Genomic DNA, 23,301 nt, shown 5'->3' with positions numbered 1-23,301 from the left:
GGGATCTTTTATTCCAAGTGTGGTCAGTAAGCTGTCTCTGTATAGACTTAGCCTGGACGCTGAAAGATTTCTGCTCAATTAACACAATTCCACAAATGTAAAATAATGTCGAGTATCTTTTTTTCTTAGAGAAAAATGTACAATGATCTCTCTCTCCCTGTTTAAACATCTGCCTTATAAGTTACTCAGAATTTTAATTAAGTATATTGAAAACCTCCATGACAGTGAACAGAATACAAACACATCATCAGTAGATAGCCTATGTTATATCAGGCAGGCTTTTACCAATTATAGCCATAGTTGTATACTCCGCCATTAATTTATGTTCCATCAGAGATGATTTTAAACAGTTATTTCATTAAGATTGTACCTTCCATGAACACTTGGGATATTTTTATTTTTTATATATACCTAATAATTTTTGGCATAATTGTTAAGTTTAGGAGAAAAATTAATTTTGTGTTTCAGAATTTCCCAGATATGGTAAAAATTAAGTTGTCTGTCCAAGTAAAACTCTCATATATAAGAACAATAAGATAGTAGTAGCCAATCAAAATGAATTATTTTATTATTCTTTTTCATTTTTTCAAAAGATATAAAGGTATGTCTTACTAAACATTTCCCTATTCTAGTATAGCTACCATCCATGCAATGAAATGGTTATACTGTAATTTAAATACTTGCGCAATTACTCATAATTTCATACTAAACATCAAGTGTGGTAATAAAACATGTCACAAGGGGTTAAAAGGGGAGTCAATGATCATTTAAAATAACATGCTAGTCCATCAGCATCGTACTGAATTTACAGCTAGTTTAAAAACTGAACACAAATCCACTCTAGGACTTTCACATCTGGCTGGTTAATATAGTGGTTAGGTGTTACAGAAAGCAGTGTCTTTTAAAGCAAACCACCACTGAGATACCTGCTCCACAGTACCTTATTTTCTTAACATGGATAGAGCCCGTTGACTTCCTCGAGGACTGGAGGTACGAAAAAGCTAAAGGCTTAGAAACAGGGCTGATGCAAAGTGCATCCAGGAGTGAGTGATATTTATCAGGACTGGAGAGCCTGGTGAACATTCAGAAAGAGTTTTAAGTTGAAAAAAATCACACGATCAACAGCAGAAAGTAGTCTTCACAGTCTATGATTTGAAACATTTCCAGAAAGAGCTAGAGACAGATATTTTACAGACAGACAGAAAGAACAAAGCATAGAAAGAGGAGGAAAAGAAGGTCCAAGTACTCTATTACTTTACTCGTTAATATAGAATTGACTAGATTTTCGCCAAAACTAGCCAAGACAATCTTTAGGAAGCATAAACTTTATAAAGACTAATGGAAATTATATTTTAAAAATCTCATAAAAATACCTAAAAAATGATTCTTTTTTTCGGGAGGAGGGATGTAGTTAGACTTGAGAACACCCTTAAACACAATCAGTTTGTGAGAGAAGAGAATATCAATAAGAACTTAAAATATCTACTGATAGTTGATTCTGTTCTAGATATAAAAACTAAAAACTATAAAGGCCCAAACTCAATAAGCACACAACATGCAATAATCCATGCAACTGAAAAGCATCAAAGATAAATGGTAGTCATGGAAACAGATGAAAGGAAGATTTAAAGAAAAACCAGTAATAAACACTGAGGGATATGTCTACAACGCAGGTAAAATGTCCACAACACAACCAAGATCTCACATTGGGCTGTGACTGTTTCAAATGGTCATGTATGCTTTAAGGGGACTTGTAAGACAGTGAAAAGTGTTGGAATCACATAAGACACATGCTGTTGTACATACAGCTCTACCTGGTTTTTGCAGCAAGAACAGCAGACACAGTAGCAGCTGCACTGCTAAGAACTGCAGCACTATATCTAGCAGGAGAAGAGAAGGTAGAAAAGTTTCGAAAACCTTCCAAAGACCTTGTCACCACATTTCTTGTGGAGCTGCTTAAACTGACACATAGGGAAAGGGGAAAAAAAAAAAAAAAGAGGAGAGGAACAAAAAAGAAAAGTGAGAAAATGTAGCATAATAAAGATAAGATAGTAACTATCTTATATTCATATTTAGACATTAAAAGGTACGATACAGAAGTGTAATAAGAGTGCAGGTCATTTATTTACTGTTGCTATGATTTCTCTCAGAAATTAAAATCTGATATATAATGCTCCATAAAACTGATTTTTGAGATATAAATGCTTTTGGATGTATTTAACTTCAGTCTCTAATCCCATTTAAAGTTAAATCAATATTATATAACACACATGTGAAGATTGATTTGTCAGCATCTAAGTAGAAAATAAATCTAAACATGAAGTCTGAATTTCCGTATTCAGACAAAGGAAGGTTATGTCGATTTTTCTAAAAAGACTCTACATAAAGAGCTTTACCTTAGGGATGATATACACCTAGAGCCTGACATTTTAACGAGACTTGTGCTTTCAGGAGAAGCAGGTACAACCAACTGCCTACTCAGAAGCAGCAATACATATTAAAAGGAACAAGAGGTAACTTAAAAATACTGAGAATAAACCTACTTGGGGAAGGAAAGCACCTTTGTAAAATAAACAGTAGTTAAAGTGAATATGACTAAAACATCACCCTCTCTGTTGATGTTCTATACTTCCACTTTCAGTTAGCTCTGTAAAGACTCAAAAATGCTGGTATGAAATTTCAATCTCAGAACTCTTATGACTTAAAATAACAAATATTTTCCTTTTATCTTTTAGAAAAGGTCAAACACCTGGACAGAAATGAACATTCCATCATTAGGACCACAATGATTTTCAAGTTAGTCATCAGCTTCAAATTGAGAAATTTTTTTTATTAAGTTGAAAGTCTAAAATGCACAGCATGAAACCTATATAGTCTTTCCTCCTCATTTCTGCATGCAAGTCATTAATGAACATTCTCACCATTCTATGACCACTTTTTTCACAATTTGTGACAGTGACCACCTCCAGGACAAAGTAATTATGTGCCAAACTCAACCCAGGTAAATGAGAGCTCAGATGTCTGAAACTGTGCGTAGGGACATAAGTCTTTTCTCCTTCTCAGAAGAATATGGTAATTCATTATTCCTAGTTCCACTGGCTATAGCTTTACAAACCATTAGAAAGCATATTAAAGAAACAGTGGCAAGCCATTTTTAAAAATTATACAGAATTAAGTATAGTTTTTCTGCAAGCCTATAATTGAATTGAACTGTATGGCTATGTTTTAGCAACTGTTGTGAATGGGTAGAAAAGAAAGAATGGGCCTGGAAAGAGAAAAGAAAGATGCTATCAGTGGCAGAGCAGGGTAATATGAGTGGCAAGCAATGTAGAAGAAAAAGTTACCAAGTGATTCAACTCTGAATTCCTCAATTACTCTGCATCTTTCAAGCAATGGCTACTATTTGGGGGAAGTGATGGCAAGTAACAACTAGAAACAACTTTATAAAAAAAAGTCAGCTAAAAAAAATGCAGCTAAAAAATAAATCAGTTAAATTGTCTTTCTCTCTTTAAAAGGAAATTGTAATGAACATCCTTCCTTGTATTGTATCACAAATAATAATATTGTATAGTATCAGCAGAGATCTGTAAAATCTTCTAAGTAACCTGAATACCTTTAGAATACGTGTAGGCACTTGGAACGTATGATCTCTATCACTCTTTTTTTAGAGGAGAATACTCTAACTCAGTAAAGCAGACTTAAAACAAACTCAAGAAAGTTGAGTTTCCCATTCACAGTGAATAAATAGAAGGCATAGATTTCCTGACTCTATATTAGAATTTTGAATCTGAACCAAAAAAGAGAGACAGATATAAAAGCAGTGTAAAGCGGTGTTCCCCAGCTGAGTGCCAAAGTTTCTTGTCTATATATTAATGATGTCAGTTCTGTAATCTATGATCACTTGTTTCTTTTTAGTCAAACAGTTTTAGTATTTAATTTCACCACGACCATTAAAATTTCAACATTCCACAAGGGAAAAAACACTACCTAGGACACGCAGTTACTTTAGAAAGTGTGGCTACTTGGCTACCAATGTGTAAAACCTGAGGAGTTGCAGGTGGGTGAGGTCCACTCTGAGGTAGGTCTTCCAGAGAACTGTCAAACCTAAGTTTTCAGAAGCAAAATAAACAAGGCAAAGGAAATATTAATGAAAAATACATTTATCATCTATACCACCTTTTAAGTGCACACTGGTTCCTTTTGGGCAATACTCTAGTTCTGTGTTGTTGTTTTTTTAACTTCATAGCTGCAGTAAGGTTAAAACCCAAACCAACACCTTCACCACCACCAAATATAAGCTCTTCCCTCCACCATTTTTTTTTAACATGGCTACCTTTATGTGAGGGAAGAAAGGCAGATGGGAATTCTCACACACAGAGTCCCAATACAAAAGACTATGTATTTTGCATGCTTCGGGGAAGTTAGGCTCCAAGAAATTAATTCAGTTGTTCAATATTATATACCCTGTCAGATGGAATTTGAACCAGGCCTGTCTGTACAATTTCCACTACATAATGCTTTCCAGCATCTTGTGGGGTAGCTAGCTGCCTGAATGGTGCACTGCAAGAAAGCACTAAAAACCCCCTTTCAAGTCAGAATGCTGTGTTTGTAGATCTGAAATAATATGGATGTTGTTTATCTCCATGTAAAGAAAGTAGTTTTTCCGGTCCCACGACAAATGTTTGCATACAACTGTGTTGCTTTACTTTTTACTTTGTTTTTCTGATGTCTGTACCATTTTTTCTTCCGAATGACAGAACTAAATTTTAGAGCCATCACTAGGTGAAAAAAAAAAAAGGGTGAAAAACTCAGTGTGAGGTTTGAAAAAAGAAAGCACCAAGTATAATATTTTGGAAACAAAAAATAAGAGTAATACAAAGAAAATACAAAGTATTTTGTAATACTTTGTATTACAAAGTAATACAAAGAAAAGTGTCATTTTAGAATTAAAATATTATTTAAGAGATAGAGTTGAAAATGTTAAAAGAATAAGAACTCTAAGTCCTATAGCAGGGGTCAGCAAACCATGACTATCAGGCCAATTTCGCCCACCACTTGGTTTTGTATGGCCGATGAACTAAGAGTGGTTTAAAATTTTTTTTTTTTTAATGAAAAGAATAGTATTTCTTAATACACGAAAATTCTATGAAATTCAAATTTCAGCCACAAAGTTTTAATAAACTTTAAATAAAATTTAATGGAACATAGCCGGGTTTCTTCATTTACATATGTCCATGGCTATTTTCACACTACACACAGAGGTCACTAGTTGTGACAGGCCATATGGCTCACAAAACCTAACATATTTACTATCTGGATCTCTACAAAAAAAGTTTACTGACCCCTGTCTAGAGGAAAACCTCTCTACAGAGCTACCAGAGTTCACTTTTGACAATACAAATCTGATCCTGTCTGCTGGATTTGCAGCACTGCTTTAGAGGTAACTGTGGTCCTGGGCTCCCTATTCTCTAGCTTTATCTTATAGAGCTCTTCCTTTTTTCCCTCGGGCTTGCTGCAGTCCAACTGGTTTTCCATCTCTTTCTGAAACAGACCAAGCTTCTTCCCAGCTCAAGACCTCTGCATAGTCTCACTTTTTATGCCTACCTCTCTACCATACCTTCACTGGGCTAATTCCTAAGTGTCCTTCTGCCCTCAGTTTAAATGTCACCTCCTCAGGGAGGACTACCCAATTCCCCACATCACCTTAGGCTGCCTTTGTCACATGCTTTCAAAGTACCCTGGACCTTTTCGTCACAGAACTTATTTGTTACTAATGTAATCGTATAGTTTGTGTGGTGATTTGTTTAATTCCAGACTCCCTCACTAAATTAGAAGTTCTGTGAGGTCAGAGACCATAATGTTTAACGGTACAAATGAAGTGTAATAAAGTACTTAACCACAAAATAAACAATAAATATTTGTTGAATGAATGCATGAATGAAACTTACTGTTTTCAAATACAGAAATCACTCACAATATACATATATTTCTTAGAAAATATTTGTACATTCTAGAGACTGGAGACTGTCTAGCAGTTCAGGTTAAACAGGTACTATATTACTACCTAAGCAAGAAGGGGCATATGATCAACTTCTAAGAAATTACTAGACCTCCAAAAATACCTCTAAAAATGTCCTTTACAACATAAAGAGTTATCAATATTCTAGAAAAAAGAAAATATAGTTATAAGAATTATCAATGTTTACATACTACTATATAATGAGGACAGGTAAGAAAAGGGAGTGAGCTGGAGTTCGGTCTTCCAAAACCTCCATGCACTATGTTGATTGGAAACATGAGTGCCACTTGAGAATAAAGTTCACACAACTCATGAAATACCTTCTAAAGCCAGATTTCCAAGTTTCCAAACAAACGCACCTGGCAGGTTTCCCATGTCTCACACACACTCATTACCTATCCCTTTGCTTAGCCAACCTCTAAAAATACCAGACCTAAGAAAATCTTAAACTACCTCATTTAATATGGAACAGACATCAATATCTGCTCTAATTCTGTCATTCTCTAATATTAACTCCTTGTAGGATTGGAAGAAGCTCTAATTAATAGCTCTACAGCACCTCTACAGCAGCCAAACTCTCTGCTTTGTCTGTTACTTTAGTGAGTTTTCATTTCTTACCAGAGAGAGGTATGAAGACTTTATCCTTCCCAGATATGTCTGGAGAGCTGAGCTTGCAGCCTTTTGGCCTGTTTTTCTCAGGAAAAATGAACAAAGAACTATTGTGCATTATCTTTCTCAGCAATTGTGTCTTTCCGTGCTTTCCAAAGGGGACCTAAGCTAGCAATCTGTCCAGCAAACAGGCATGATGCTGCTCATCTTACCAATTCACCATCCTACAGGAACAGGGAATGGAACTCTCTTTCTATGCCCCAGGACTGACGACTGTCAAAAAGCAAGATCCTTATGCTGTGGACTCCATCTCCTCCCTTTTTCTCAGGTGCCTCAACTGACCTATCTCCTTTGCATTTTCTATTCTCCTTCTCCACTGCATGCTTTGAGTCCCCATTCAAAAATACTGTAGAACAGCTTCTCTTTAAAAAAAAAAAAAAAAAATTACAAAACAAAACAAACCAAAAAACCATAATACCACCAACAAAACTGACTTCCCCTTCTATTTTCCTATCCCCATTAACAGCCAAAGGGAATAATAGTTTTACTCTAGAAACACTGTGTCCATGTCCTCATCTGCCTATCAGTCTTCAACCAGCTCAAGTAGGCTTCATCCTCCAGCCCTGATAAAACCATATTCTTGTAAAGGTCACTAATGATCTCTTTGTGGCTAAATTCAATTGGCAATTTGCAAATTGTCAATTGAATGAAATGCAAATTGTCATTTGAATGAAATGAAAATGAAATGAAATGAATGAATGAAATGAATGAAATGAAAATTGTCATTTTCTTTTTATTGTGGTAAAAAAGACAATATAACGATGACGTGGATGGAACTAGAGGGTATTATGCTTAGCAAAATAAGTCAATCGGAGAAACACAATTATCATATATGGATCTCCCTGATATGAGGAAGTTGAGAGAGGAAGTTGGGGGGTTTGGGGGGTAGGAAAAGAATAAATGAAACAAGATGGGATTGGGAGGGAGACAAACCATAAGAGACTCTTAATCTCACAAAACAAACTGAGGGTTGCCGGGGTGAGGGGGTATGGATAAGGTGGTTGGGTTACAGACACTGGGGAGGGTATGTGCTATGGTGAGTGCTGTGAAGTGTGTAAACCTGGCCAGTCACAGACCTGTACCCTGGGGCTAATAATACATTATATGTTAATTAAAAATTTAAAATTAAAAAAAAAAAGAAATGAGAGGAAAAGTGAAAAAAAAAAGACAACATAAAACTTACCATCTTAACCATTTTTAAGTGTATAGTTCAGTAGTATTACGTATACTCATTGTGGTGAAACAGACCTCCAGAACTTTTTTACCTTGCGAATCTTAAACTATACCCATTCAGCAACAACTCTCTTTCCCCACCGCCTTCCCTCTGGTGACCACTATTCTACATTCTGTTCCATGAATTTAACTTCTTTAATACCACATACAGGTGGAATCATACAGTTTATCTTTTTGAGTGCAATCCTCATTTTACTTAGTCTTGGTGTAAGACCCAGCTACCATGCCTCTTTTCCTGTCTTCAGTGCCTGTTTTTAGCACTGTTTTACTGGCTATTCCTGATTGCAGCATAGGAAAGTTAAAGTTCTCCATCAGTAACACAATTTCAAAATGCTAATCTGGCTCATCCATTTTGGAGTTATATGTAAACTATGTAAGAATAAATTTGTCACAAAGGCTAACCTTTAAAATATGTGAAAAAGAATGTAGAAACTTTCCTTTGCAGCATAAAAACTTCAAATTACCAACTAAAAACTGCAAAGCCTCCTCACTCTCTTTATAAATATCACAAAATAACTGAATAGAGTGACTGATTTATTACATCCCCACATGGCAATGAGAGGAGAAATCCAATACCTTAAAATGTGTATTTTATACCAGGTAAAGGAGGAAAATGACAACTGTCCTTTGTATTTTCACTCTTCCACAAGCAAACATTCACACAATAACACTGCTCAGCAGAAAATGGAATATACAAGGATCACACCTGATTTCTGTACTTTCAGGGTTCACTGGCACAGCAAAGCTATTTATTTTACCCAGGGAAACGTCTAGAGTTGTCTGGAAAATGGAGTCTCTTCCACTGGCTTACTGACAATAAAAACTGTCAGTGTGTTCACTTGTAACTAGGATTTCCCTTCTGCAAAATTAAATCAACTGAACTTCAGCTGGAAATTTCTGGCACTCTTAATCACAGGCCAAATGAATTAATTGATTTCAAAAGCCTTTGTTTCTGTAGCAGCCTAAAAACATTTTTTAAGCCTGCTAATTCACATTACAGATGGCACCTTACAGAGAACTTAAAAATCAGCAAGTAGGGGCCTCCTTGCTTTTTACACATGGGGAAGCAGAAAGGACTGAATGTTAGATGTAAAAAGAAGATTATGAAATAAATGATCAAACATGAAAATACCACTCAAAATGAGATTTACTTTTTTGTGAGAGCAAAGATAAAGGACTGACTCAGATTATTTTTCTTGGAGGTTTCCTCTTTACTGAAGCAAGGAAAAGAGAGAAAGAATAAGGGAGACCTCTGAAGCAAATGGAACTTATTATTTGTGTTGGGGAAAGAGTTTGCTCTTTATTGATATATATATATATATATATTCCATTTTATTCACACCTTTCAAATTCTGCTTCAACTCTTACATATTTCTCTACTGTTGCTTTCCCTGATGGGTTATTATTGAATAATGCCCTGTCTTAACATTATGTGAACTCTTTAGGTCAGTTAACTCTATGGTATTCCTAGATCTTTTCAGAAAATTTTTATTTTTATTTATTTATTTGAGACAGAGAGAGAGAGCATGAGCCGGGTATACGGGCAGAGGGAGAAGCAGACTCCCCACTGAGCAGGGAGCCCAACTCGGGGCTCAATCCCAGGACCTAGAGATCATAACCTCAGCCCAAGGCAGACAGGTAACCAACTCAGCCACCCACGTACTCCTAGAGAAACTTTCCTATAGGATCTCAAGATAAGATAGGTAAAGATTGAGCATATATTATACTACATTCTAAAACCCCAATATAATGTAAAGATTTTAAGGGATAACACCAACTTTAAAATTACTTGGAACAATCCCCTGATAAAAGCCTACATCCCTCAGTAGCAGTAAGGTACTAACCACTAACCATAGCCTCTCTCACTCTGCATCATCAATTTCTTCTTGATTGCTCCTTTTATTGATTTCAACTAGCTAGAAACAGCTTCCCGTATGGGGCAAAAACCTGCCATTCTGTAGTATTAACGTAATCCTAATACTATAAAAAGAATTTATAAATGATAAAGGTATTATTTCAGATTCAGAATAAAAAGATATATTATTTAATAAGTACCACTGCATCAATCTGTTACCTGTTTGAAAATATATGTGAATCTGTCCAAATGCCTATGCAACAACCACAAACCATGAGTCCTTGGAGAAGCCAGGTGTCTTGAGAATGCCACCAAAGCACCTCATGCTCCAATGAGTATCCCACTAGCATTACAGAACAAAAGCTAGGGGTCATACACTCTCTAGCTAAATCTTCTGGATCACACGTCCTGAGCTCTCCCATTAATCACTGCATTCACTCGTTCATTCGACGATGACATCTGGATTCCACTTCATGCCAGGCATCCTCATGTACTCTACTGCCCACTTTAGTTTCCTGCCCTCATGGAGCTTACACTCTCCTGCCCACTTTCTCTCCTCTAATAGACCATGAGGATCAATCCCATCACACTCTCCCTCCATCCATTTACTTGCCACCATCAGAAGTGCAAACCCCTCGGGTCGTCCATCATCTCCTGGATTCTTGCGACTTTACTGTTTTATGTATCTCCTAATCTGACCAAATTCCCATCCCTCTCAACCCTCCCAAATCCTGTGTTACTCCACTGTACTCTCTATTGTTCTGTGCAGTCCCTTCAAAAAGAGGTTCCTCTTCTGTCACACCTTGTATGTTTATAAACTTGGAGATAATGCCTTCCTCAATATTGTTTCGAACTTCAGTCATCTTAGATCCTCCAAATTCCCAAGTTCCCCAAGGCTCATGTCATCAATTATACCACTCACTAGCTACTCATCTCATTTTCTTGCTTCCACCTCATCCACTATTTGCCTCAGGCCCTGACTGACTCACTGTCTTCCTCTTTACCCATTTCAACAACCATTCTTGATGACTTCAGTGTTGTCATGTTGGATCACTGAATAACCTGACTTGCTAAGTTCTTTGACTTCTTCACTTCAGTGATAATTCCTCCAAGGCAATAAGTCTTAGGCCTGGAACATCTGAGCCACGCACTCCAAAATTCTTAACTTTTACTTTTCATACATAAGAATAATACCTCTAAAATCTGAATGTTAAGTATCACCTTTTTTTGTAATTCACTCACCCCTCTACATCGTGACTCTATTGGTTTTACTGAACTGAACTGACCGTTCCCAATTTCACTGACTCTTACCAACTCAATTAATTCTTACCAAATTCACTGGTTCTTATATTTCATCATTCATCAACCCCTGCCCCCTCCATTGTCAGTACTTCCTCTAAAATGCAAACCCATTGTCCGCACTTCTTCTAAAATACAAACCCATCCAATTCCTTTCCTCTCCATTAGTACCTCCTCGGCCTAACTTCCTCACATCTCTTGCCTGAACTAAGGAAATACACATAATTAGTCTCCTGTGTTCATTTTTTCTCCCTCACAATCAATTTTACATAGTATTCAGAGGACTGGATCTTTTAAAAATACACATCAGATATTACTCCCATGATTAAAATCCTATACTGGGCTTTCCAATTAATTGGGTTTAGAATCTAAATCCCTTAACACAACTTAAAAGGCAAAAAATGACCTGGCTCCTGACTACTTCAATCTCTTATCACTCTCTCCTTTATTTACTATGCTCCAGTAATAGTGGACTTCTTTCAGATCCTTAAACACACCAAGCTGAATCCTATCTCAGGGCCTTTGCACTTGCTGTTCCCTCTGTCTAGAGAGCCTATTTTCTATATATGTGCATGGTTAACTCCTTCAGATCACTCGTGTTTCAGCTCACATGTTTTCTTTTCCCTAACCAGTGTCTAATGACTTCATTCCTCCCCTCCCCTTATTATACTCATATTGTCCTATATTATTTCTTTATAGAACATCACAACATAAAACTGTATTATGTCCTTTTTTATTGCATGTCTGCTCCACTAGATGATAAATCCATGACAGAGCCTTGCCTCTGTTATAAACCAAGCACCTACAATAGTGAGTAGCAGATGATAAGTATTTCATAAGCACTTGCTGGATTTATTATATGCATATATAATAAACATGAGCAGGGATCACTAAAGTCTGAGACTAAGGGAGAATGTCTGAGGAAGAAGAAGACATAGCTGTAGAACTGGCCCCTATTATCAACTGAAATCAAGGAACTGGCCCCTATTATCAACTGAAATCAATTACTCATATAAATACTTCTGACCCCAAAGCTTAACTGTCCCATGATTTTTCAGTTGATTTTCTTGGGATTACCTACATAATTATCAGACATTAATGCCAAGAATTAATCATAATATGCCAGGTGAGATTTTAAGTGTAGAATCAAACTATTGCTTGCCTTATAATTTTGAGAGTCATAGGACATGACTAACTTACATTGGGTTTACTTTTTTCTAAAATTCCTAACTTTTTTTACATTTATTTTTACTTTTATTTTTTACATTTTTTTACATTTATTTTTACTTTTTTTACATTTATTTTACATTTATTTATTTATTTTTGTTAACTTTGTTAACTTTATCCATCCCTACCACCACTATGTCCCAGAAGAGAAAAATTATTTGACCCAAACTACACATAACTATATTAATTTGTTTTTCTTTCTCCTACAACATTGGGTCTTAGACTCCTAATATATGTTCAAAGGATGATCTGGTTATGGAATATGTGTGCCATCCCTCCCCAATTTGGGATAGCCACAAATTTAAGAAGTAAGCTGTAGAAGCCCTCATCCAAGTCATGAATTGATCCTTTAAAATAATATCCTTTGCTCAACTCCTTCAACTTATCATGAATCTAAAAATTTGATAATCATTAACCTCATTTTCATTATTAAATTTAATGGGATCTTAAGAGCCTTTCTTTGATGACTTGTTAAAACTAACATTTCCCCCAATCTACCAAAAATGTGTTGAATTCGGTGTGATGTGTTTCTTGAGAACTTAATTCTGGGTCTTGGCAATTCAATGTCTTCTAGATTTTTTTCCAGGTGACCTCAAGTTCAAACTAGTTTACAGTTTAGAAGTTTTTTTCTTCTTTGAAACTTAATATTACATTTACCTGTTCCAAGTCTTCTATTTTCTTTCCCATTCTCCAGGATTTTTTTTTTTTTAATGCATATAGTGTTACTTACCAAATCTCTTCTGTAAGTTCTTTAAATGTTGGGTTATAAACCATTGAGAAAAACAGACCACTGGGAGCTCATCTAGAATCCCTTTCTATTTGGGACTTTAATTCCCTCCAGAATGTAAACTAACTAACCAGAACTTTTTCAGTTTTTATCTCTGGGTTTGGGTGACTTTTGTTTGCTTGTTTATATCCTTCAACAATGAGCATTTGTTAATTTACAGTAACCCCTGACAACACCACTTTTTTACTCTCTTAAATTAATGTTGTCTGGTCATTTCATTTTTCATATTTAAATATTTTTGTTTGTGTGAATATATATTTTCTTTTTTTAAAGATTTTATTTATTTATTTGACAGAGAGAGAGATCACAAGTAGGCAGAGAGGCAGGCAGAGAGAGAGGGGGAAGCAGGCTCCCCACTGAGCAGAGAGCCCGATGCGGGGCTCGATCCCAGGGCTCTGGGATCATGACCTGAGCCGAAAGCAGAGGCTTTAACCCACTGAGCCACCCAGGCGCCCCTGAATGTACATTTTCTTAACATGCATGTGGTACAGTTTCAATATCTTTGATAAGAGATTTGCTCATTTAATAACAGATACTTGATGCCATTGTAGTAAGAAAAGGATAAATTTGAGTCCACCAAGTTTGTTTAAAACTGTTACTTCTTATTAATTAAAATCTTTCAGAAACCTATTCTCAAATTTTTTTCTCATGAATTACTAGGATATTGGGACAAAGAATAAAGTATGTGAAAAGACAATATAAATATGTACCTCTAACCCAAAAATTGCATAGCTTTAACACACTCTATACAAAGAAATAAATACAGACTCTTCAGGAATAATTAATTAGGTACAACTTGGAGGTGAACACCTCTCACAAAATTGGACACAGAAGCAGCATCAACATATACTGTTACTAGTCATAAAAATAAAGAAAAACAAAAGGAGAGACATAAACGGTTGAGCCTGCTTTTAAGATTAATTTAATTTGAAAGGACTTCTTCAATTTGACTAAGAAATGGAAAACTGAAATGCCTAAATATCCATACCTGTCATATGTTTTATACATTATGTAATATATTTCTTCAATTTTCTTTTATAAAATCATACTATCATAATCAACACACCTTCACATAACATAAAGGTAGAAAAACCTGGTCTCCTGAAACTTTCAATGTGACTAAAATATGTAATTGAATAGTGATAGAAAATTAAGCCTTCCATCATGGATGAAGACTGCCTATTACCAATGTTCTTTAAGTTGTGACATCTTTTGAAATTAAAAAGTTCATTACACAGGCACCTGGGCGGCTCAGTGGGTTAAAGCCTCTGCCTTCGGCTCAGGTCATGAACCCAGGGTCCTGGGATCAGGCCCTGCATCAGGCTCTCTGCTCAGTGAGGAGCCTGCTTCCCCTTCTCTCTCTGCCTGCCTTTCTGCCTACCTGTGATCTCCGTCAAGTAAATAAAAAATCTTAAAAAAAAAAAAAAGTTCATTACAGGAGGAGCCTCCAACAGTAGTGACTTTTAATCAAGAAGTTAAGTTCCTTTTACTTTCTGTTTTAAGTTCTTTTTACTTTCAATGTAATTTACCTCCATACAGGTGAAGCAGAAAGAATTTATCCGAATAGTATTGGTGGTCTGATAAAACTTCTAAGGAACTTAGTGCATTCAGGTCTCTCCAGAATGTAAATAAACCAAAATTTTTTCCGTATTTACCTCTGGATTTGGATGATTTTTGTTTGTTTGTTTGTTTATATCTTTCAACAATGAGCATAGGGACCGTGAAAGTCAATTTCTGCTATCACAAATAATGATTTTTATTTTTAAAAAATACTTATAAGCAGTAGTCTTCCCAGACTAACTTAGGAAAGTAAACAAGTATTTCCAGAGTTAAACAGAGTAATGAACAATTTTTTGTGTGAAAATACAGAGTAGATAGAAACTATGTTACTTGCTTCAATGATTCTAAAGTACTCTTCTCTTAAGTAACTGAAGTGTAGTAACCACTTATGTTCAATAGATGGCGATCTTTACATTATACAGTGGTCACTGAACCAGCATTTGCGTAGGACAGTATAACCCACCAGTAGAAAATGAAATGAGATAAATTCAAATACTCCACATTTTGCAATAGACAAAAATTAGTGCTTGGTTACATACCCATTTTTTGGACCTATGGACTTTTTTCTAGGTTGACGAATGTACTCTGCACTGAGATTCTATCTGGCTGTTACTATTTTTATTTTTTAAAATTAGGAGACTCAATCTCACGAAACAAACTGAAGGTTGCTGGGGGTGGGGGGGGTGGGGATAGGGTGACTGGGTGATGGACACTGGGGAGGGTATGTGCTATGGTGAGTGCTGTGAAATGTGTAAGCCTGATGATTCACAGACCTGTACCCCTGGAGCAAATAATACCTGTATGTTAATAAAAATAAGCAAAAAAAAAAAAATTAGACTCTGTTATGGAAGCCTTTGTATTGTATATTTTTTAGCAAATCCACTTGTCCTTACACTTCATAAAAATATATGGGAGGGGCGCCTGGGTGGCTCAGGGGGTTAAAGCCTCTGCCTTCAGCTCAGGCCATGATCCCAAGGTCCTGGGATAGAGCTCCTCCCACCACATCGGGCTCTCTGCTCAGTGGGGAGCCTGCTTCCCTTCCTCTCTGCCTACTTGTGATCTCTGTCAAATAAATAAATAAAATCTTTAAAAAAATTTATAAATATGGGAATATGAGACTAGGGAGTGATCCCTGATTTCTTTGTATGGCTTATGAAGAATAAGTTTTAGGTAATTTACTCAAGTGACATGTGTCTTAAAAAGGATAAACAATGGGAACGCAGTATATTTGTGAAACAGCAACTGAAAGAAAACCTGGCTCAGGTCAGCCAACTGTTTCTTCACGAAACTATTTTATGTGGGGTACCAGAACATCTGTGAACAAACTAAAATTATTTTAAAAACCTGCTATAAAAAGAGTATGTTTGGAAATCATTATGAAATTTCTGCATTCTAAAGTTTCAATGAATGTACAAAGATGATAGGTTTCTATTCAGGAAGTAACTTAAAATCTGCTTTGACAGCCTTCAGCTAGAAAGCATGTAGACATTAACTTAGTGCTACAGTACGGCCCATACACAGAGGATTTTTCCCTCTAGTACTATTTCATTGCTTTGTGTAATGTAACTGGTGACTAGAGTTTGAACTATTTTCCTACCAAAGGGAGAGGCAGTTACTACTCCCTTGAAGGATATTTTAAGTCTTTGAAAATTAAAAAGTCCTATCATACATTATTCTTACCATAATATATGAAAAATCAGAACCTACCATTACTTGAGCAAGAGAGATAAAAGACTGACAAAATATGTTTTGATCATAATTTTATACATCTTTTTGCCAATCAAAATGCTATTTTTTACTTATTCATATAAGCCTCTATAAGTATGAAAATTTAAAAACTGCTTATTAAGTAAATATTTTACTTTATAATAGAAACTGAAAAGATGGTAAGATCAAAAAAATCACCCTTTAACTTAAGATAAACTGTATGGTGTTGACACAATGATGTATTTTAGGTAATAGATATTAATTTTTTTAAGTTATCTTTCAATGAAATTTCCTTTTTTAAAAAATTTATTTGAGAGAGAGAATGAGAACAAGTTGTGGGGGGGAGAGTGAGAAGCCAGCTCCCCACTGAGCAGGCAGCCCAAAACCTGGGGATCATGACCTGAGCTGAAGGCATACTCTTAACTGACTGAGCCACCCAGGTGCCCCTCAGTGAAATCTCCTATAGCCTCCCATAATTCTCTACTCTGGTAAATCACATATTATTATTAGCTTTCCACTATTAATATGCAGTTGATAATATAGCTGTTGCTTCTTTTCAGTCAATGTTGCAGATTAGACTCTTTAACTTCAAACTTCATTTCCTTAGGAATGAAAAAACTCTGGGTTTTCCAGAGTACGAGGCATTTCATACACCCATTTCTAAAATTACTCAGGTATTGTTATATCACACGAGTCACTAAGCTATTCATGCTGAAAAAGATCAAAAACACAAAGGAAGATGGATTAAGAAACAAATTTTTCATTTAATTTTAGAAAGTATCTTCCAAAACCATTTAACAAAGAGAGAAAGAGAGAACGCCAGAGAGAAAGCATCAACACTTTTGCCAATCAGGTTGCCAATGCACAACAATTCTCCTTTGAAGTAACTAAGGTATGGTTCCACTACCTAGAATACAAATATTAATGCCTTGATTTTTTTTTTTTTTATTTGACAGAGAGAGATCACAAGTAGGCAGAGAGGCAGGCAGAGAGAGAGGGGGAAGCAGGCTCCCTGCTGAACAGAGAGCCCGATGCAGGGCTCGATCCCAGGACCCTGAGATCATGACCTGAGCCGAAGGCAGAGGCTTAACCCACTGAGCCACCCAGGCGCCCCAATGCCTTGATTTTTATAAAAACTTGACTTACACTGAATTTATATTCAATTAAAAGTTATGTTGACCATGCTGCTAAAAATTTCCCTAATATTTAACAACTAAGAAATTGGAGAAATATGCATTTATATGCAATTAGAAACCATTAGTTAGTGCTAACTAGTGCCACATATGGTAAGGATACGCAAACACTTGTGTTCAAAGAGCTTATACTCTAGTTAGAGATACAGGGCAGGGAGACAAACACCTGTAATCCAAAACAGAAAAAGAGGCACCACAACAGAGATAACAACAATCCTTCTGAGTCCAAGTCAGTGAGTCTACTTAAGAATAACTTTTTTTAGATACTAACGTGCCAAATTGATATAAGTACCGAAAGGCCACTGGTATATATTATGGACTGAATGGTTTCCCCCCAAAATTCATATGTTAAAGCCCTAACCCTCCAGCGTGACAGTATTTTGATATAAGGCCTACAAGATGGTAATTCAAGTTAAATGAGGTCATAAGAGTGAGTCCCTGATATGAGAAAATTAGTATTCTTACAGAAAGAAAGGGACAACCGAACTCTTTGTGTGTCCTCAGAGGAAAGGCCATGTGAGGACACATGAAGAAGGTGGTCATCTGCAAGCCAGACAGAATAGACTTCCCAGAAATCTACCCGCATAGCATCTTGGTCTTGGACTTCTAACTTCTAGAACTGTTAGAAAATACATTTCCGTCATTTAAGTTACCTAGTCTGTGGTATCTAGGTGGCAGCCTGAGCTGACTAATACAGTATATTTCTAATTTAAGAATTAGTTCACCAGAGATGAATCTTACAGTCCTAACATCTACTTTCAAATTATATTTTTGTATTTTTTTATATTTGTACTACTTATGTATTTATTGTATTTATATACATTTATATTAAATGTCCATTTATATATTGAATGTATAAAGCTTTATTTAGACAGTTACAGTTACATCTAGAAAGAAATACTATGCCTGTTAGAATGCCTTTTCCTGGGGTGCCTGGGTGGCTCAGTGGGTTAAGCCTCTGCCTTCAGCTCAGGTCATGATCTCAGGGTCCTGGTATCAAGCCCTGCATTAGGCTCTCTGCTCAGCAGGGAGCCTGCTTCCCCCTCTCTCTCTGCCTGCCTTTCTGTCTACTTGTGATCTCTATCCATCAAATTAAATAAAATCTTTTAAAAAAAAAAAGAATGCCTTTTCCTTCCAATTTATATTATTATACTAACACTCTTGGCTTCAAAGAGCTCATACTCTAGTTGAAGATTTACGACATATAGACTAAGATCTACAATACAAATTAGGAAAGGAGTGGCAGAAACTACATACTATATTACTTCGGAAGATTATTGCCACTGTGGAGGATGGAGGTGGCACACTGTGGATAAGTCTGTATGGCTGGAACTGTAGGAAGGAATAAGAAAATCTTGGAAGAGGGAGGATTTGCCCTCAGCCCAGTCATTCTCACTGGCATACCACGGGCATTTGGGGCAGGATCACACTTCATTCTGTGAAATTATTCAGAGCATTACAAGACGTTTAGCATCCTTAGCCCCCACTAGCATCCTCCTGGCCCTGTAAGATCTGTATTCTCCCCCTACACATTTCCTACTCAGCAGCATCTCCCCCAAAAGAAAACAGAAAGTGAACTTTTATGGATGTGAAGAAAACAGCAGATGTGTTCAAATAAAATGTATTAAGTGACTGAGTAAATGGCTAATACAGTTTATTCTAAAATGCTGCATATGGAAAATTTATAACATACAAAATCATAACAATATTTTGTTAAGTGCTGCTTGTCAGTTACAAGAGTTTATTACATTTACTCAGAGTTCATCCTAATTTTCCACTTTGAAGCTTTTCATTGATTCATTCATATAGCCTTGACTACATCTGATTTCTAAATTGCTTTACCAACTCATTACTCCCAGAATGCTTCTGATGCAATTACCTAAAAAACATCCTTTATTCAAGGCAAAGAAAAGTAATGTGACCTCTTTTTGGCTTCCATATACCTTGCAGGCTGCACGAACCTGATCTTTCATTTTAAGGGTTTCCCTAAATGCTGTTTGTGATCTGGGTTGAAAATTCAAGGAGAAGGGATCAGAAGTGACAAAGACGGAGAAAATGATGGGGAGATGAAGAAATGAGAAGAATCCACACAACTGAGGACCAAGCTGGGATCTACAAGATCTACAAGAGCCAGGTTATCTCTACCGAGGCTGAAATGGTCAGGCTCCAGTTGGCTCACGAGCTGTGGCTTTGGAGGAAGGGCATCTGCTGCTGAGGTGACATGTGAAGGGGCTGACCCCTGAAGGCTATCTGCCCCCTACACACACACACACACACACACACACACACACACACACACAACCCAACAGTGGTATCAGGTCCTCCACTGAGGTGATATCTGAAAGGGCTTCACAGTGTCCACCATTGAAAAACTTCCTTATTTTAAAGAAGTGGGAAACTCAGGGGCAGAAACTTATGAGTTACGAATCTGAGTCTCAAACTCAGAATTTATCATTCCTTGCTTATCACTCTGTAGTAATGACATCTATTTTGGAAAGAATGAACAAGGAAATATTTACTTGGTTTAAGTAATTTTCTTGAATGGGACAAACAAGGAATGAGTTCAAACAATTCTTGATATGTTTTTATAGACAGAACTGAACTTTCAAAGTCATCCCTAAATTATGAATTAAGGTAATTTATGTCTAATTTCTACACATTAGAGGTGTTGTTTTTTAATGTCTTTATGTGTGTTTTACAGGGCATTTTGATCTCTACTAATGCATTACCAACATACTATAATAATGCCTCCTTTTCATAAGTCTTCATTGGGTCTAATGGGAAAAGCATAAAAATGATAACTACGCCCAGAGCAACACTAAGTAAATGAATATACTTTATTTAGCTTTGATAAAATTTTAATAAACCTCCTTAGTTCTTCATTTTTAAATTTTTCTTGAAAGTGGTTAGATATAAGACAACTTCTCATTCAAAATGCTGTGGATAATATGGGGAATATAAGATACAAATATACATATTACATCTTTAAATCATGCTTCCTATCACATACTGTATTTTGGCTATACTGCCCCTTCTGTTCTGTATACTTGCCATGCTCCTTTTCACCTCAGGGTTTCCACACTCACTTCATCTGCCTTGAACAGAGACCCAAAGTCATCTCATGGCTGACTCTTTTTCCTCTCTCAGGTGCTGGCATTAAGGTTATCTCCTCAGAGGTCCACACGACCTAGGGAATCCCTCCATGTGTAGGCCACATTTTCTTTATACTAATTTATTTATCTCAGATCACCTTGTTTATGTATTTATCTGCTACTCATTATTTAACCCCTAGTACATATCTGTGCCTGGCATTTAAGTAATTATTTCACATGGAAGAATAACTCAGACAACAAATGGATATTTGTGATTTATAGGATTTTAAATATGAATCAGAGATGCAAAAAATTATGAGATTTTTAATCTGGGGAAATCAATTCACCCAAATTTCTGAATAAATCTGAATAAAACATGGGACAGTTACTCTCAATCTTAATATCATAATTTTTATTAAATAAGTTCTCTACAATATTTTTATCTGAGTCTTGCTAATGGGCATCTTAAATGGCATAAAATTGTATAAAATGAGTGTTTCTGTTTCCATAAATAATAAATTTTTCAAGGTAACAAAAATATTCACTTTGCGGGAGACATTCCATTTTCTAATTGGTAAAACCTTACAAAAACGTTGAAAATTCTTAACTTTCAAATTCTACATTAAAAACAAGCCTATAATAAAGAAAGTCTGTATAAGAGAGACAAACAAAAACAAGCTATAAATTAGGTCACTAGACTTAGAATAATATTTTTGCAAGGAGCTTTTACAATATTTGGCTAGCTTTTAAACTAGGAATATAAGATGTCCCAGAAGATTAATTGAACACAGGAATTCAACCTCTGACGGGGTCAAATGGAATGTCTTTTGTGATCCAGGCTGAACATTTATACTCATACTCAGATATAGATCACTCTACTTACCTAAGTAAATGCTTTCAATGAGATATTGAGTATCTTATTTTTAATCAGGGAGGTACTAAATTCTTATTTTCAACTGTACTTATTTCATGTTACAAAGTTCTATACATGTTCACTTGTCTTTACTAGGGAGAAAGTCTTTTATTTACCTAAAATTCTCATTCTAGTAGCTCTCTCTCTCAACTACGTAGTTACTCTAGAAATTGGGTGCTTGGTGGGAAATACTTTGTTTACTCTACCGCTTATTTTCATGAGCATTTGAATCCATCTACTTTCAAATATCATCTTTTGAGATGAATGAGAATTATTAGGTATAGGAAAGCCTGGTCTAAGAAAGAATATTTTGTTATAGAGGACATAGACACAGTAATAATGGATTGATGTCAGGATCATAAAGCCACAAGCAGTATCTGATACAGTAGAAGAAGGACACCTTACTAAATTATGAAGTACAGTGGAAATAAGCATAGATAGATCCTAGATCTTTAAACACATTTTATGTACAAAATTTTAGATAGTAATCAAACATTAACTGAAATTAATGTTAATTTCTCCAAATTACCAGGTAGTTGTTCTAGTCTATGGTGACATCAAAGTGAAAAAAAAAATGCAGGAAAATAAAAATGTCTTGAACGGGAGCACCTGGCTGGCCCAGTCAGTACAGCATGCTTGATCTCAGCACTTGATCTCAGGGTTATGAGTCTGAACCCCACACTGGGTGTAGTAAATCTCACTTATAAGAAAAAATAAAATAATATAATATAAATTAATTTTTCAATGCCTTGAATGCAGGCAAAATCCCCCAGTAATCATTTTCCACAATGACTAATGCTATTTTGTGCCACAGTCTAATATTCTATGTTACTCACATAAGGTATTATGTCAAATAACATGACAATTCAGAAAAAAAAATATGGGCCTTTGTCATACTCCACACTCATTCTAGCAGCCTCTCAAAATTAAAAATGTTTTACAAATGAAATGTCGAGAGAATTATTTATTTTATCCAAGTGATAGTGTAACAAGTCCTGGATGGCACTGTTACTGGTTTCAGGGAAACAGAAAACAATTACAAAGCTAAGTTAAAGGCAACTTTATTACAGTACTTTTCCAAACTTCAAAATGCATTTATTATTGAATTTAGAACTAACGTATAATACATTATATTACAAAACAGAAAGCATATCTGGTCGGATATTAGCTTGCATGTATTGCCCAAAATATAGTTTCCTAAGAACAGCAGCAACACACAATAATTTATATCACTAAGTAAAATATTTCTGATGTCACATAAAGAATCATTTATAATTTATTTTATGTTCATTTAAAAACAAAACAAATTTATCTTTTCTATTTCTTACTAGTTAATGCCTTGAAGTTGTTTATACCCTAAGAACATCCACCAGTTTGGAAATATTTCCTTTGGTAGAAAATAGGATTTTTGAAGCTAACCAGACTAAAAGAACACTCAATTTCCCCGCTGCAAATAGGGGCAGAATTCTCTTCTTTCCTTTTTTAGGAGCCAAATCTGGGCCTCCTTCTCTTCATAGCCATCCTGAAATAATACCTGCTTTAAGAAATAGCCAAATCTACAATAAACTCTATTCTAATAAAGTCTTCTCTGCTTTATCTTGCCTCCTCCTATTTGCTTATTTAGGATAATTTACAACCCACTTTGAACATTATGTAATAATGAATTTAAAAGTAATCTTGGGAAAGGTAATAACATTAAGGGTATATTTTCAAAATTAGATGAGAATATTATTTGCTCATCTGCCTC

The 23,301-nt window shown here is 35.7% G+C and overlaps 1 protein-coding gene across 4 annotated transcripts in view; it reads right to left on the bottom strand.

The window, feature by feature from the left end:
• PDLIM5 (PDZ and LIM domain 5) overlaps positions 1–23,301 on the bottom strand; it is a 207,104-nt gene that overhangs the window by 52,757 nt on the left and 131,046 nt on the right. Inside the window, exons 8-10 of one of the 4 annotated variants that reach the window (XM_080795510.1) lie at positions 3,985–4,104; positions 1,815–1,961; positions 941–1,072 (exon numbers count right to left, since the gene is read on the bottom strand). The exons of 2 other annotated variants lie outside the window; for them this stretch is intronic. In XM_080795510.1, coding sequence (XP_080651636.1) covers positions 941–1,072; positions 1,815–1,961; positions 3,985–4,104 — 399 coding nt within the window. Of the gene's footprint in view, positions 1–940; positions 1,073–1,814; positions 1,962–3,984; positions 4,105–23,301 lie in introns of those variants that run through there. One more of the 4 variants, XM_080795509.1, reaches the window with a different exon arrangement.

Source organism: Martes martes, assembly GCF_963455335.1.
Source record: "Martes martes genome assembly, chromosome: 2".
Lineage (NCBI taxonomy): Eukaryota > Metazoa > Chordata > Mammalia > Carnivora > Mustelidae > Martes > Martes martes.
The sequence above is the reverse complement of the archived record's forward strand: the minus strand, read 5'-3'. Positions and strand labels throughout refer to the sequence as shown.